The 15,878-nt window shown below is 40.1% G+C and overlaps 4 protein-coding genes across 6 annotated transcripts; all 4 read left to right on the top strand.

The window, feature by feature from the left end:
• The first annotated feature begins 34 nt into the window (after positions 1-34).
• LOC144479119 (odorant receptor Or1-like) lies at positions 35-2,943 on the top strand. 2 transcript variants are annotated; one of them, XM_078197643.1, is made up of 5 exons: positions 35-763; positions 886-1,355; positions 1,654-1,992; positions 2,150-2,351; positions 2,420-2,943. In XM_078197643.1, the coding sequence occupies exons 2-5, from the start codon at positions 994-996 to the stop codon at positions 2,720-2,722; spliced, it is 1,206 nt and encodes a 401-aa protein (XP_078053769.1). In that variant the 5' UTR covers positions 35-763; positions 886-993; the 3' UTR covers positions 2,723-2,943. The 2 variants fall into 2 exon arrangements, with proteins under 2 accessions (XP_078053769.1, XP_078053770.1); XM_078197644.1 differs by having other exon boundaries at positions 39-1,355; positions 2,420-2,575; positions 2,647-2,941.
• A 138-nt stretch (positions 2,944-3,081) lies between these two features.
• LOC144467574 (uncharacterized) lies at positions 3,082-15,513 on the top strand. The gene is made up of 11 exons (XM_078176435.1): positions 3,082-3,994; positions 4,393-4,755; positions 5,369-5,570; positions 5,641-5,906; positions 6,802-7,194; positions 7,713-8,057; positions 8,341-8,803; positions 13,735-14,123; positions 14,429-15,017; positions 15,109-15,264; positions 15,345-15,513. Exons 1-11 carry the CDS (start codon positions 3,633-3,635, stop codon positions 15,390-15,392), a joined length of 3,576 nt encoding a protein of 1,191 aa, XP_078032561.1. The 5' UTR covers positions 3,082-3,632; the 3' UTR covers positions 15,393-15,513.
• LOC144479120 (odorant receptor Or1-like) lies at positions 9,575-11,965 on the top strand. 2 transcript variants are annotated; one of them, XM_078197646.1, is made up of 5 exons: positions 9,576-10,202; positions 10,637-10,975; positions 11,293-11,494; positions 11,567-11,722; positions 11,832-11,965. In XM_078197646.1, the coding sequence occupies exons 1-5, from the start codon at positions 9,841-9,843 to the stop codon at positions 11,877-11,879; spliced, it is 1,107 nt and encodes a 368-aa protein (XP_078053772.1). In that variant the 5' UTR covers positions 9,576-9,840; the 3' UTR covers positions 11,880-11,965. The 2 variants fall into 2 exon arrangements, with proteins under 2 accessions (XP_078053771.1, XP_078053772.1); XM_078197645.1 differs by lacking the exon at positions 11,832-11,965 and having other exon boundaries at positions 9,575-10,202; positions 11,567-11,782.
• Positions 12,201-12,840, top strand: LOC144479132 (odorant receptor 33a-like). The gene is made up of 3 exons (XM_078197657.1): positions 12,201-12,282; positions 12,349-12,504; positions 12,586-12,840. The coding sequence occupies exons 2-3, from the start codon at positions 12,367-12,369 to the stop codon at positions 12,631-12,633; spliced, it is 186 nt and encodes a 61-aa protein (XP_078053783.1). The 5' UTR covers positions 12,201-12,282; positions 12,349-12,366; the 3' UTR covers positions 12,634-12,840.
• Positions 15,514-15,878: the final 365 nt, after the last annotated feature.

Genomic DNA, 15,878 nt, shown 5'->3' with positions numbered 1-15,878 from the left:
ATTTATCCCTCTATGAAATCGATCCTGCTTTCGTTGAAGACAATATATCAGGTTGGCGCATATGAAATATATATTTTCCTTGTTTTCAATTGTCTCCAGAATAACGAAAATATTTTTCTAAACGCGAGCATACTTCGGCCAAAGAACGCATCGCTACTGCACAATACCTCGCACGACTTTTATTTCGTTTCACCCGAGAGAAACGGAACCGGAGTTGCGCTGCAGCTCGTAGCTTCTTCGAAATGCTTTACCTTCGCCCATTAAATGCCGCAATAGCGCATCTTCCCTCTGTCATGCTTTCATTATTAAACGACGTCCCTTTCGAAATGCTACCCCGACTGCAATCGAACGCGAAGTAAAGAAGAGCGAGACAAAAAAGATCGCAAGGGCTGCGACCACATCGAAATGGTAAGTGCAGATGTCGCGGCAATAATTACCGTAATGACATAGCCAAGCGAAATCGTCGATAAGAAAACCGAGCAAGGGGTTGCAGGGAAAATGCCGACAGTCAGCGGCTGGCCAGTGACACGTGAAACTGTGTCGTGCGATCGTGGGCGCAGAATTCTCGACTGTGCCATTTTTTTCTTCTCGAACCCTTTCGTCTGGCACTCTGCTTCTCAGAATTTTTAAATTTGCAAACTTTTATTTACGATCTCACTGTGCTCGAAAACAAGAGCGATTAAAACGACTGTAATTTTAACCCCTTGCTCTATTATATCCTATCAAAATTGTTCAGAATTCGAATATGGTCTAATAAATATAGGTATTGTTATTAAATAATTTTTTTAACGTTTGAGATAAATTACCTGTCAAGATAAATTTTTAACAAGTGTTAACCGTGGGGCAAGGGGTTAACGCAGCCTGAATCTCGGCAATTCCGTGCAGAGGGTGGGTATAATATCAGTGAAGACTCGGCAGATTGAAAACCGGTTCCCAAATTCAGGAAAGGAGACCGGATGATTAAAGGCAAGATAGTAAATAATAGAATCGACGATGCCAACGTTAAGGTGTGCGACCACGGTTCTGACAGCGATAGGCTGCCACCCGCCATCTACGTGGACCTCCAAGCCGAAGAAGTTCCTGTACAAAGTGTATGGATACCTAATTCTGATCGCTGTGCAGACACTGACGCTGACGACAATCCTCGACATAATATTGAACGTCGAGACGCAGGACGAATTCAGCGAGAACCTGGTCCTGACCATTCCCATGATGATCACCTGCTGCAAGTTCTGCAGCTTTTTAGTGTACCGCGACAGCATTATGCTGCTTATAAATTGTCAACGGAGTAAGCCGTACTCGCCTGTCAACGAGGACGAGATGAAGATCGAGTCGCGATTCGACAAGTACAACGAGTAAGCAGACAACAAAATAAAACAACGAGAAAACAGTTTTGGAAGCTAAGAACGTCGCGCTATTTTTAAACATTGTTCGAACGTATTTAAATGTTCATTAAGTTACAATTAGACTGAGGGTTTCATGCGTTTGTCAGCAAAGTTGGTAGATCAAGTATGAAATTTTAAGAACATTTAAAGACTTAAAGAATCAAGTTAATAGAGCTTCTGACTTTTCCTATCAAAGACAATTTTGATCAAGACAATCCGCGATTACTTAGTTGCGAACCCAATAGTTATGTCATCGTTCTGATTTCAGATTGATAACAACGGTATACACGTGCTCGACGGAAGTCTGCGTAGTGGTTACCGTGGCCTCCGCGCTGATCACAAACGCGGGGAACAAAGTGTTGACGTTTCGTACGTGGTTGCCGTACGACTACTCGTCACCGGCTGTGTACGCAGTCACGTTCGTCCTGCAAGGCGTGAGTGTAACCATTTCCTCGCTAATGAACGTCACTTACGATTCTCTGTTCAGCGGGCTGATGTTCTGCATACACAGCCAGCTGGAGATACTCGGCCGTCGCATCCAGGACATCATCAAAACCGGCAGCGCATCGGCCAAAGAATGCGCACGACACCATCATTTTATCTACACGTGTGTTTCCCGACTTTTCTCGTTTTCTTCTACGTTGTTCGTAAGATCGTATTTGCGTCCAGCACCGACCTGCAAACAAGACGAGATAATTAGCCAACGACGATTTTCCATAAATGTAACAGCAAAACGATTATTTTTCATTTAAACGTGATTTCAGATTCGCGGCGAAAGTGAACAGGGACTTCCAAGCAGTGATGTGCATTCAGTTTCTGGCTAGCATAACGATTATCTGTTTCACCCTCTACCGATTCACGCAGACGGATTTAGGGTCGGGAACGATCGAGGCGCTCCTGTATGCGTACGTTATGCTACTGCAGATATTCTATTATTGTTGGTACGGCAACGAAGTCAAGCTAAAGGTTCATTACGATGGCAGGAGACTTTTCTACGAAGTCGTAGAATTTTGCGATAGACGTTCTCGTTTCAGAGTCTCGAGATAACGAGCATGATTTTCACCAGCGATTGGATGAGCTTGGATAACAGCACTAAGAAGATACTCCTAACTATTATGCTGCGGGCAAAGTATCCAATTCAGATCACCAGTGCTCACCTTCTGTCGGTGAACATAGAGTCTTTCATGGCGGTTAGTATGCTCAATTATTTTTCAAAGTTGTTAGAAAGTATGATCAGCCAGAATGCGTTCGACTATTACAGGTGCTCAAAACTTCTTACTCGGTGTATAATGTGCTTCAGTGAAGATGATAAATGCAATCGGATGATGTTAAAGTAGTGCTAAGGCCAAAGGAAACATACTAGAATATGTAGAAGGAAATATCTGACAGAATTAAGAATAAATTCAGCTCGAGGTTCTGGTATAGAAAATTAATTTACCTTACGATTTTTACTGTGATTATATCTTGTCCCTTTTATTCAGCATACATTAAACAATTAAGTAGAAGAATTCGTAGTACTTTGCGTTTCTTAAATATCAACTTTTACAACTTCTCGAATTAGATCTCTTCTCTGTAAAGAAATCACATGTTAGTCTTATTTTAGAATACACTTTGAAACAGAATAATTTTAATTTTGAAATACCTTTCGAACGATGCTTCACGTATAAGAAAACAGTCACTTTTATTGGCAGACAGATATTTTCCCATAGAATCGCGAAAGATACTGACACTGAACAACAGCGTGTTCGTAGAAGCATGCTCTACCCTTTGTCCATTAAGAGTGCTAATGTCCCTCGGTTTTCATAATTAAATGTCACCCCGACTAATCGCTACCCTAGAAAAGCGATCCCGGCAGGCGCCGAGAGAAAACGCACGCTGCGAGCATGTTCTTAAAATGACAAGGGGAAACGTGACCAATAATTATAGTAATAACAGTGATCGTCAGCTTGCGCAATACAGGAGGCATTGTCATTGGTAAGGCGACTGTTCCCGGGGGTGGCGGGACGATATCGACACTGACTTCACCTGTCAGTGGTAGGAAAGACTTTGACATGTGAAGTCAGCGCAATACTTCTTCACGCATCAATCAATTTCTATCGAAAGCGGATTAAAAATTGCCCTAACGCTTTGCATCGAGATCGCAGTCTCGGTTCTGGAACTGAGAGTGCAAGTGTCTCGGCGGTTTCGATTAATTTCAAGCAGATTAATCTCGTGATCGTATGAGTAAGACAGGTAATAAAATCGACGATGCCAACGCTGCGATGTGCGACAACCGTTCTGACAATAATTGGTTGTCGTCGACCATCCTCGTGGACATCCGGGCCTGTCAAGTTTCTATACAAAGCGTACGGAATCGTGGTGTTGATTCTCGTGCAAATGCTGACGTCGCTATCGATTCTAGACGTAATATTTAACGTCCAGAATCAGGACGAGTTCAGCGACAATCTCGTCTTGACTCTTCCGATGTTGATCACCTGCTGCAAGTTCTGCAACTTTCTCACTCGCGGGACCAGCATCATGCATCTGATCGACACTCTGCAGCGGGAGCCTTACTTGCCTGACAATAACGACGAGATGAATGTCGAGACGAAACACGACAGGCACAATGAGTAAGTTTTGAAACATTAATTATTAAATTGCAAATTTTATACATTTGTTTAAAAAATCGTGAAGTGAAATATAGTACAGTGATCAGAGTAAGAAGAGTATAAAATTATCAGTATATAATCAAAGTAATAAAATTATCAGAATATAATGAAAGTAATAAAATTATCAGAATATAATAAGAGTATAAAATTATCAGAATATAATCAGAGTAACAAAATTATCAGTATATAATCACAGTAATAAAATTGAAAGAAGAAACCAATTTCTATTTTATTTTAGCTTCTAGCAATTATTCCATGATAATCAATTAGCAAAAATTGTTCTCTCAATTTTATTCTGAAATAATACGCATGAAAATTAAGTGTATAGCGTGGCCTAAATCAATCGATGATTTGAACAGGTATAAGTATTGTCCTGGTTGTAGAAAAATTTCGACCGTGTACGTGTTCATGAGCGAGGCTTGTATAGTGATGATTCTTCTCACCACGCTGATAACAAACGGGAAGAACAGAATATTACCGTATCGTTTGTGGATTCCGTTCGACTACTCGGCCCCGGCGGTGTACGCCGCCATATTCTTTTTTCAAGCAACGAGTGTAATCGTTGCCTCGCTTATGAACGTCACTTACGATGCTCTGTTCAGCGGCCTGATGTTCTGCATACACAGCCAGCTGGAGATTCTCGGGCTCAGATTGCAGAACGTCATAAAAACTGGCAAGGTGTCGGCGAGAGAATGCGCACGCCATCACAACTTTCTGTACGAGTACGCTTCCCTTTTTATAAATTACAATTCTTAATTAAGACACTCCAATAATTAGACCATGGGTCCTTGTCCAAATTTTAATCTGAAAAAGGAAAGATTTTTTTATTTTATTTTGCAACTAGAATATTCAGAACGTACTATGCCAACAGAATTAATTTTTAAATATAATTCGAATTCATCAAATATTAATATCCAGCTAAAATTAATTTCATATAAAAATTTCTCACAGTTTTCATAATGTCATCGGATGTAAATGAAAAAATCAATCGTTCTAGTTACGAATTAGTGGTTTAATGTGATTTCAGATTTGCATGATTACATTAATGTGATGTCGATTTTTAATTACGTCAAAATTAGAATACAGTAGATTATGTATCAATGCACGTAGAAATGATTTTATAAAATCTGTAATTGAAATAGAATTAATAGAAACTTTTAAAAAATAATAGAAAAAAAATATTTTATTTAATATAAATGACGGAGAACATAATATAGAGAAAAATATGTTATTTAATATAAATTAAAAATAATAGAAATTATTATTTCGACAGCGCCAGCGTTAATCGATGGAAATGCAATTATAATGCTGCAATCGATGCAATTTGGTTTTCAGATTTTCAGCGAAGGTGAACGAAGACTTCCAAACAGTACTGTGCTTTCAGTTTATGGCGAGTATAGCGACGATCTGCTTCACCCTCTACCGAATCACGCAAACCGACTTGGGCGAGAGGCTGGCTTCGACTCTAGTGTACGCGCTCTGCATGCTGCTGCAGATATTTTACTACTGTTGGTATGGGAACGAAGTCAAACGAAAGGTTCATTGCCGCTATAAGAAAAATCAACTTTCACGGTTTCGTAACTTTCTTACGTGAACGTTCGTCTCAGAGTCTAGAGGTGCCAGATTGTATTTTCGCTAGCAACTGGGCCGGCTTGGACGACGACACTAAGAAAACTCTTCTGATGATCATGATAAGGGCCACGTTTCCTATCGAGTTCACGACTGCTCACATTCTGTCGGTGAACATAGAGTCTTTCATGGCGGTCAGTATGTTTCATTGCACGTTGATTATTATCAGAAGGTACGATCAAGTAGAAAGTGTTCGACTGTTCCAGGTGCTCAAAACTTCTTACTCAGTGTACAATGTGCTCCAGTGAAGATGATAAGTGCAATCCGATGATATTTTTGTTAAAGCATTGCTAAGACCAAGAGAAACATATTAGAATATGTAGAATAAAATATCTGATAGAATTAACAATAAATTTAGCTTGAAGTTCTAACATAGATTTAATTTACCTTGGAATTATCGTCTTAAACGCTTCGCTCGGCATGCAACAAGTATTCAAATAGAAGAATTCGTGGTACTTTGCGTTTCTAAAATATCAATTCTTTCCTGCAAAGAAATCACATTTTCATTGTGTCGTAGAATAAACCGATAAAGAAAGCAAACTTATCTTTCCTTTTACAAGTCCAACTAGTTGAAAGCTGTTTAGATGCTTCAAGGAAACGCGCGAGAATATTTTCACACAAAACCATAGAAGAGACAAGTGACACTGCACAATGGCGCGTTCTTCGAGCCACGCTCAACCCTACATCCATTACGAGTGACAGCGTCTGTCAGTATTTATTATTGAATATCGCCCATCTAATTGCTACCCTAGAAAAATGCGATCCTGCAGGCTCCGAGAAAAAACGCTCTCTCAAAGTTGCAAGGGGACACGTAGCCAATGATTACAGTAATAACAGTAGCGGTCAGCTTTGCACAATAGAAGGTATATTGTCAACGGGACAGCAACTGTGCCAAGGGGGTGGCGGTGAAATACCGATACTGACTTCGCATGTCAGTGAAGGGTGAGACATTGACGCGCGAAGTCAACGCAATATTCTTCTCTACTTTACAAATATTCTGTACGATTCGTTTCTGTGAAAAAAAAACGGGTGAAAATTTGTCGAAATACTTCGAGTTCGCAAAGATCGTGGTCTCGAGTACGAAGCTGACAGTGCAAGTGAATCGTCTCGGCTGTTCCGATTAATCATGCGATCGTATGAGTAAAAATAAGACGCCTGACAAAATCGACGATGCCGACGTTGCGATGTGCGACGACCGTTCTGACGATGATTGGCTGCCATCGGCCATCCTCGTGGAAATCCTGGCCCCTGAAGCTCCTGTACAAAACGTACGGTATCGCGGTGTTGATTCTCGTAGAGACTTTGACGCTGGCTGCGGTTCTAGACGTGGTATTTAACGTCCAGAATCAGGACGAGTTCAGCGACAATCTCGTCCTGACCATACCCATGCTGATCACCTGCTGCAAGTTCTGCAGCTTTCTCACTCATGGCAACAATATCATGGTTCTGATTAACACTCTGCAGCAGAAACCCTACTTGCCCGATAATACCGATGAGATGAAAATCGAGAAGAAATACGACAGGCACAACGAGTAAGTTTTCAAACGTTGATTATTAACCCTTTGCACTCGAAGTCAATTGAACAGTAATTCTACGATAACTTTTCTGACATACAGTATTTCCATTTCATGTAACAAAATGAATTTCATACGTATGAAAGTAAATCATAGGACAACTGTTATACTTTTAATAATTCTTTAAATCTAATTTTTCATAATATATATATATATATATATATTAGAACCTGCTGTAACCATTTTAATGGTGCATTCGAGTGCAAAGGGTTAAATCGTACATTTTATACATCCGATAGAAAAATCGAGGGTTGAAATGTAAAACAGCAGATAAATTAATATATCTTGAGTTTAATAAAATTATTGAAAGAAGGAACTAATTTCTATGTTATTCTTGCAATTTGTTCATGAAAATCTCTATGGAAAAATTACTGTTTCTAATCTTTTATGAAGTAATATGTATGAAAAATGTGTATGTAATAACATGGTAAGTTAACGAATGATTCGAGTAAAAATAAGTGTTGTCCTAATTGCAGGAAAATCACAAGCGTGTACATATCCCTGTGCGAGGTTTGTATAGTGATGATTCTTTCCACCGCGCTAATCACGAACGGGGTAGGCGCAGGGAAGAAGTTAGGGTTTCGTTTGTGGATTCCGTTCGACTACTCGGCTCCGACTGTGTACGCCGTAATTTTCTTTCTGCAAGCCGTGAGTGTATTCATTGCCGCCCTTATGAACCTCACTTACGACGCTCTGTTCAGCGGCCTGATGTTCTGCATATACAGCCAGCTGGAGATTCTCGGGCTCCGTTTGCAGAGCATCGTGAAAAATGGCAAGGAGTCGGCGACAGAATGCGCACGCCATCACAACTTTCTCTACGAGTACGCTTTCCCTTTTTATAATTTTAATTGCGATGCTCCAATAATTAGACTATGTGTCCTTATCCGAATTCCAATCTGAAAAAGGAAAGATTTTTTATTTTATTTTGCAACTAGAATATTCAGAACGTACTGTGTAAAAAAATAAAAAATGTATATAATTCGTCAGATATTAATTTCCAGCTAAAATTAATTTTACGTAAAAATTCCTCACAGTTTTCACAATGTTGTAAATGAAAAAGATCGATCGTTCTGGTTGTTAATCGATGGATGAATATGATTTCAGATTTGCAGCGAAGGTGAACGAAGAGTTTCAAATAGTAGTGTGCATTCAGTTTATGGCGAGCATGATGATCATCTGCTTCACGCTCTATCGAATCACGCAAACTGATTTAGGCGAGAGGCTGGCGTCGACGCTACTGTACGCACTCTGTATGCTGATGCAGATATTTTACTACTGTTGGTATGGGAACGAAGTCAAACGAAAGGTTCATTGTCGTTGTAAGAAACCTCAGCTTCCTGGTTTCGTGACTTTCTCACGCGATCATCCGTTTCAGAGTCTGGAGGTGCCGGACTGGATCTTCGCCAGCAATTGGGCCAGTTTGGACGACAACACCAAGAAGACTCTGCTGATGATTATGATGAGAGCCACGTTTCCAATCAAGTTCTCAACTGCTCGCATCGTCTCGGTGAACATTGACTCCTTTATGTCGGTCAGTAGACGATCAATCGTGCTTCCGCATACTTCATAATTAATATTCCCTGCTCTCTTTAAGACAACGGACCATCGACAACGGCGTCTGCAAGAGAAAAGTATGCATTAACGTTTTCTCGTTCCAGGTATTGAAAACTTCGTACTCGGTATATAACGTGCTTCAGTAAAGGTGCCCCGATCGATTACGAATCAGCGATAACGTGACGCGCGCTCGACGAAGTGCTAAGCTCGCAAGGAACAGTCTAGAATATGTAAAGTATCTGATAGGATTAGAAATAAATTCAGCTTAAAATCCACGATATTTTTACAGTAAAAAAGTGCTTGCCTTTTTTACTACTTCTTCACGTCTCTCCTGTTTCTTACATGTTCCCGACAAACACCTTTACTTCTTCTTAAAGTGACTTCCGCATATCTGACATACCTAATTGCGTCTACCGAAGAGTGTCTTTGCTTTTGCGAATTCCTTGGAATTACAAAGTAGCGACTTATTAGCTACTTTGTCAGGGGACGAAGAACTTTGTTGCTCCGCCTCTGGGGTTGATTTTTCCACGAATTTCCAGGAACTAGCTTACGCTGGAAAAACGCATCGAACTACAGCGAAGACAGAAGAGTTCGTCACCGGTGCTTTTAAAATATTAACTAACCCCCGACCGCTAAAATCGCCGACAATGTATCGTTTCACCTCGAATTCATTATTGAACGCTGTCGTTCTGTGGAAACCGCTCTTCGTTGATTGCCACGGCGAGTGCCGCAGTATAGCACACCATGGCGAAAAGCGAGGAGGAATTACGCGGCGTTAGGGTCGCAGGCTTATTTTCGTAATGGCAATTGCAGAAGTCGCGTGCCCGCCGGTAGCTCCGATAATAACATAGCCGGAACAAAGAAAAAAAACCTGTCGGGAATAAAACTGACTGATCGTTCACTTAGGGCGCAGGGAGGAATTCCGATAGCTGGCGGTGGTCAGTGATGCGCAAGACATTGTCCCGCGAAGTCGGAATTATTATCGTGACCACACTTCCGCTTCGCGCTTCTCTTTGAAGGAAAGGAAGAAGAACTTTGGAAAAGTCGACGATGCCGACTTTGAGGATGACGTTCACGGTCTTGACGGTTTTAGGCTGTCTGCGACCGCCCACGTGGACCACCACGACCAAGAAGTTTCTGTACAAGGTGTACTCGCTGGTCGTGTTCATTTTCCTTCAGGTTCTGGTGCTGATGTCGATATTGGACATGCTGTTCAACGTCGAGGATCAGGACGAGTTCAGCGACAATTTGTACGCCTTGATGCCGGAAGTGATCTCGTTCTGCAAACTGTGCAGCTTCTTGGCGAACCACAAGAACATTATGCTCATGGTCAGATCCATGCAGAGGAAGCCTTATTCGCCTGCCGACAAAGACGAGAAAATGATCGAGACGAGATTCGATGCCACGAACGAGTGAGTTGTTTGCTAACTCATCAATTTTAACCCTTTCCACTTGCTTCGTTAATATTAAGGAAATTATTGAAAATGGAGCAATGCCAATTAAGCTAGCTGGAATTAATTTAATTTCGTTTTCGGTCATACACATTGTTCTATTGTATCGTTTTAAAAATTCAGAAGAGTGTTTTGCAATTTTTAAATTTTACAAAATATGTGCCTACATTTACTATATAATTTACTATATGTTTGAGTATTTCTAAGATTTTACAGTATCTAGATCAACAGCATAATCTCAGAAAAATAATTAGAAGTGAAAAGTTATATAGCTACTTCGATTTAGGAAAAGAAAAGATGCTTTTGTTGCTTTAGATTTTAACGCCGTTGCTCTTGAAATAAAAGAGGGATCGTTTATCAAGATTTGGTCGAAACAGGTATTATTCTAATTACAGGAAACTTACGTTACTGTTCATGGGCATGTTTGGGATCTGCGGAGTGATCATATGGATCACCTCGTTGATCAGAGACCCGAAGAACAGAGCGTTAGCGTTTCGTGCCTGGGTGCCGTACGACTATTCGTCACCAACATTGTACGCGATCACTTACGCTCATCAGGCCGTCAGTGTGTTCATCGCGTCGTTTATGAACGTCGCCTATGATACTCTGTTCAGCGGGCTGATGTTCTGCATATACAGCCAGCTGGAGATCCTCGGGCATCGTCTGCGAAACATCACCAAAGATCAGAAGGAATCGGCCAAGCAGTGTGCAAAACACCATAACTTCTTATTCGAGTTCGTCTTTCTTTAATTTTGCTAAAACTTAAACGCTTTTGGATCACTAGAGATTTTCATTGTTCAAATCTTTTCCAACCTGTTACTTGATGCTAATTTTTAATTTTTAATTTTTCTAATTTCTAATTTTTTTAATTTTTAATTTTCTTAGTTTTTAATTTTTTTAATTTCTAATTTTTGGTTAATGCTAATATACCAAGCCAAATTTGCGACAATGAAAATACTACAAATGCATAAAATCTGCATTTTAGACGTAATTCGCCACATCATAAATTAATTGCATTTTATCGAAGATAAATTTATTTAAACGATTGCAGGCTAGTCACGAAGGTAAACAAGCGCTTTCGAGTAATACTGTGCATTCAGTTTCTGTCAAGCATGATGATCATCTGCTTCATTCTATACCGTATCCTGAAGAGAGGTGTAGGATCGAGAATGGTCGAGACATTCGTGTACGCTTTCTGTATGTTGATGCAGATATTTTACTACTGCTGGTACGGGAACGAAGTCAGGCTAAAGGTGGATTCACGAAACAGGAAATTGAGCTGGCTACATTTTTTTTTCACAAGCTAATATTGTTCTTAATTGCAGAGCCTTGAGATTCCAGATTTTATTTTGGCCAGCAATTGGATTACTTTGGACCAGAACACGAAAAAGACTCTCTTGATGATTATGGTGCGGGCTACGTTCCCCATGCAGTTCACGAGTGCGCACATCGTGTCGATGAATCTGGATTCTTTTATGACAGTCAGTATAATATATTCCACAATATGTCACAATATTCCACAATGCTATAAACTCATTTAGCAAATGTTATTCATGTTTCAGAAGTAACTATAGTAATTTCTTATTACAGGTGCTTAAGACCTCCTACTCCGCGTACAATGTGCTACAACGAGGATAGACAACACCAACCGATATACTTAACAATACTCGAATACTAACGAACTTTCTACCAAGATGTGAAATTAATATTTGACATAAGTAACAATAAATTCGTGACGAAAAATAACTTGCCCGTAAGAGTGAAAAAGGTGAAATCCTTACATATTTTCCACTCCACGCAGTTTGCTCGTCATCCCCAAGCACACTCTATTGTAAAGAACATAATGTCTTCGTTGACACATTGTCTTCGATTGCACTTCACCACGGTGGTGTAACTGGAGAGAGGGAGAGAGGGAAAAAAGAAACGCACCGATAGTTACTCGTGACTTCTTTACAGGACTAATTATCGGTGTCAATCGAAAGGTAGAATAAGTAATCGTTCGTAAACGACAGTTTCATACGGGAACGAAGTCAAGCTGAAGGTTCATTCTCAAAACCGGAAGAATTACTCTGGATCATTCGCGAACTAACCGCGATTGATATTTCAGAGCCTCGAAATACCTGACATGATCTTCGCGAGCAACTGGTCCGAGTTGGACAGCGACGCGAAGAAGATGCTCCTGTTCATTATGCAGCGCTCCGCGTTTCCCATCGAGTTCACCAGCGCTCACATTGTCGCGGTGAATCTGGACTCTTTCATGGCAGTAAGTCTTCTTCTCTTTATACTTCCGATATCTAGTTACACAATTATTTGCACTAATTGTTATTATTATACTTTTGTACAGGTGATGAAGGTTTCGTACTCGATATTCAATTTGCTTCAAAGCAGATAACGGACCGATACAATGTGATCTAGATTAAAAGAATTTGTATAGAAACGTGCACCAGAGAATGCACAATAATTCTAAAATAGTTTGCAATAAATTAAATATCATATACAGAGCGTTTTGTCCCGTCTCTGCTCTTCTACTAACCTGTGAAACGAAATTATATATGAGCGTAATTTTATCGCGTCGAATACGAGAAAACAATGTTACAGAAGAGGCGGAGAATTTTCAAATTGACAGTAGATTGTCAGATTGAATTTTGTAGTTACGGTAGAAGAAGATTAAGTAAGTCTATCAAAGAAAATTACCTGAGGAATTTATTTTAACGATGTGATGTTTTAAAGAGTGAGACAGAGAGATGGTCGTGACGAGATTCGATAAAATCAGTGATTTATGTTCTCCGAAGTGTTTTCTACCAAAGTATGAAATTAATACTTAACGCAAGTAACACTAAATTCTTATTAAAGTACTCGACGTCCTAGCAACGAGAAATAACTTGCCTGTAGAGTCAAGAATACACCTCGATATTTTTCATTTCACTTTCCTCGTGTTCCCTAAGGAAACCATTACATTACAAGCGAATATTACAAAAGACAAATGTCTTCACTATTTTCTTCGATTGCATTTCATTACGGTGTCTGATCGGAGAAAGAAAAAAACTGATTGTTATCCACGGTTTCTCTCCACCGTCAATTATCCGTGTCCATCGAAGGTAGCCGCACGTAATCGTTCGTCAACGGCGGTTTCATTATTCAACGTGATTCTTCCGTTACCCTCGCTTAAATGCGTTCCGAGCGCGAGGGGTCGCGAACGCGTTCTCGAAATGGCAATTACACATGTCGCGTGCTCGTCAATAATTACCGCTGTGACATACTCTTCCCATCGGAAGGGAATTCGTCGCGGCAAAAGTCGGCCGGGTGAACTTCGAGTGAAAAGCCGATACTTCGCGGCGGCCAGTAATCTGTGAAGCTCCGTCGCGCGAAGTCATCGTCTTAGCATCCAAGGATATATAATGAAACATTTGTTTTCGCGTTGTTGAATTTATTGGTCCTCCGTGTGGCGAGAAGAAAATTAGTGGAAATATTACCTGTCGCCGAATGAGTACAGATAGATCGCACCCTGTCAACATTGATCATGACAGCGTTGAAGTACACGTTCTCGTTCCTGACGCTCCTCGGCTGTCTACGTCCGTTCACCTGGACGTCCAGGGCCAAAAGATGGTTGTACAAAGCGTACTCATTGGTGATATTGCTGTTCGTACAGTACATGATGGTGATAGCAGTTCTAGATATAATATTCAACGTGGAAAACCAGGATCAGTTCTGCGACAACTTCTCTATTACGGTCGCCGTGCTCATCTCGATTTACAAGATGCTCAATTTCAGGGGGAGACGGGAGTCTATTCTTCTACTCATAAATAGTCTCGAGAAGGAGCCTTTCATGCCTATGAACAAAGCAGAGATGGAAATTAAGCTGAAGTTCGACAGAGCCATCCAGTAAGTATACAATTTTTAATTGCACTTTGACTGCCATTTCGTATATAATTTTTCGTATTTAAATAATTATATTCATGTATATAATTATGGTATATAAATAATATTCATATATATAATTATGATATATAAATAATATTCATATATAAATAATTATAGTAATGGAATTATTTACTCAGAATTGATTCTCAGATTTATTAATATACTTTAATTATATGAACCTGAAATTGCCACCGTGGCAGCAAGAGCTTTAATTGTATATTGAATCATATTTCATCGTCAATTTCGCCAAATTTGTTCGTTTATAGAAAAAATACCATAGTGTTCATGGTGGTGGTCCAATGTTACTTATTGGTGACGTGGATGTCGTCACTAATGAGAGATCTGAAGTTGAGAAAGTTAGCCCATCAACGTGTATGGGTGCCGTACGATTACTCTTCCCTGATCTTGTATATAGTGACTTACTCCCATCAAGCAAGCAGTTTGATACTACTCACGGTGATGCACCTAGCCAACGATACTCTGATCAGCGGCCTGATGGTGCTCACATGTTGTCAACTGGAACTGCTGCAGCACCGTTTGCAAAATATCACGGGAGATCACAGTCAGTCGGTGAAAGCCTGTGCTCGACACCATGAGTGCATTTACCAGTGTGTTCTCGATTCTTTTATAGTCCTAATTTTTTTATTTATAATCCTAATATTTTCCAATTGCTTGCAGGTTCGCATCGAAAGTGAACAAACAGTTTCGAGGTATCCTGGGCTTTCAGTTCATGGCGAGTACTCCCATGGCGTGCCTGACCCTTTTCCGGATCTCGACAATGAGTATGGGTTCGCAACTGTACGAGGCTGCCATGTACATAGTCTGTACCATGATGCAGCTGTCCTACTACTGTTGGTACGGGAACGAAGTCAAGCTGAAGGTTCATTCTCAAGAGCGAAATAATCGTTCTGGTCCGTTCGCCATCTAACCGCGTCTGCTATTTCAGAGCCTCGAAGTCCCCGACATGATCTTCACGAGCGACTGGCCCAATTTGGATACCAACGCGAAGAAGATGCTCCTGTTCATCATGCAACGCTCCACGTTCCCCATCGAGTTCACGAGTGCCCACATTTTTGCAGTGAATCTGGACTCTTTCATGGCAGTCAGTCTTTCTTCTTCTTCCTTCGCCTGTTTAGTTCTAGAAATTTTGTTACTAATTACATTCGTTATTCTCTTGTACAGGTGTTGAAGACCTCGTATTCGATATTCAATCTGCTTCAGAGCAGATAACGTATCGAGATGTTTTAATTACGAATATCTGACGGAGAGTGAACCAATTTGTATTAATAGGTGTACCAGAGTAAAAATAATTTAAAAATAGTTGGCAATAAATTAAATATTGAATCCCGAACATTTTGTTTCGTCGTTGCTACTTTACTTAATTCTGATATAAAATTATGTGTATTCAAACTATATTTACCAATAGATTGTTAAATTGAATTGTATCGACGGTGCAAACGAAAGTTAAGTAAGTTTGACGAAAAAAATGTTCTGAGGTGTTTACTGTAAAAAGTATAGCTTTGCAGAGGAAGTACTGTCATCGGAGGGACTGTAATCATGTTATAGGTGCTATCAGAGACGTGACAACGTTTTTTAGTGACTTCAATATCGCCATGTTATTTTATGACATTTTTATGTCATCGGACAATGATAATAAATAACTCAGTGTCAGCTTCTATCATCGCTCTACGTTATTGCAATAAAAGGTAATTTTTC

Source organism: Augochlora pura, chromosome 3, assembly GCF_028453695.1.
Source record: "Augochlora pura isolate Apur16 chromosome 3, APUR_v2.2.1, whole genome shotgun sequence".
Classification (NCBI taxonomy): Eukaryota; Metazoa; Arthropoda; class Insecta; order Hymenoptera; family Halictidae; genus Augochlora; species Augochlora pura.
The sequence above is the reverse complement of the archived record's forward strand: the minus strand, read 5'-3'. Positions and strand labels throughout refer to the sequence as shown.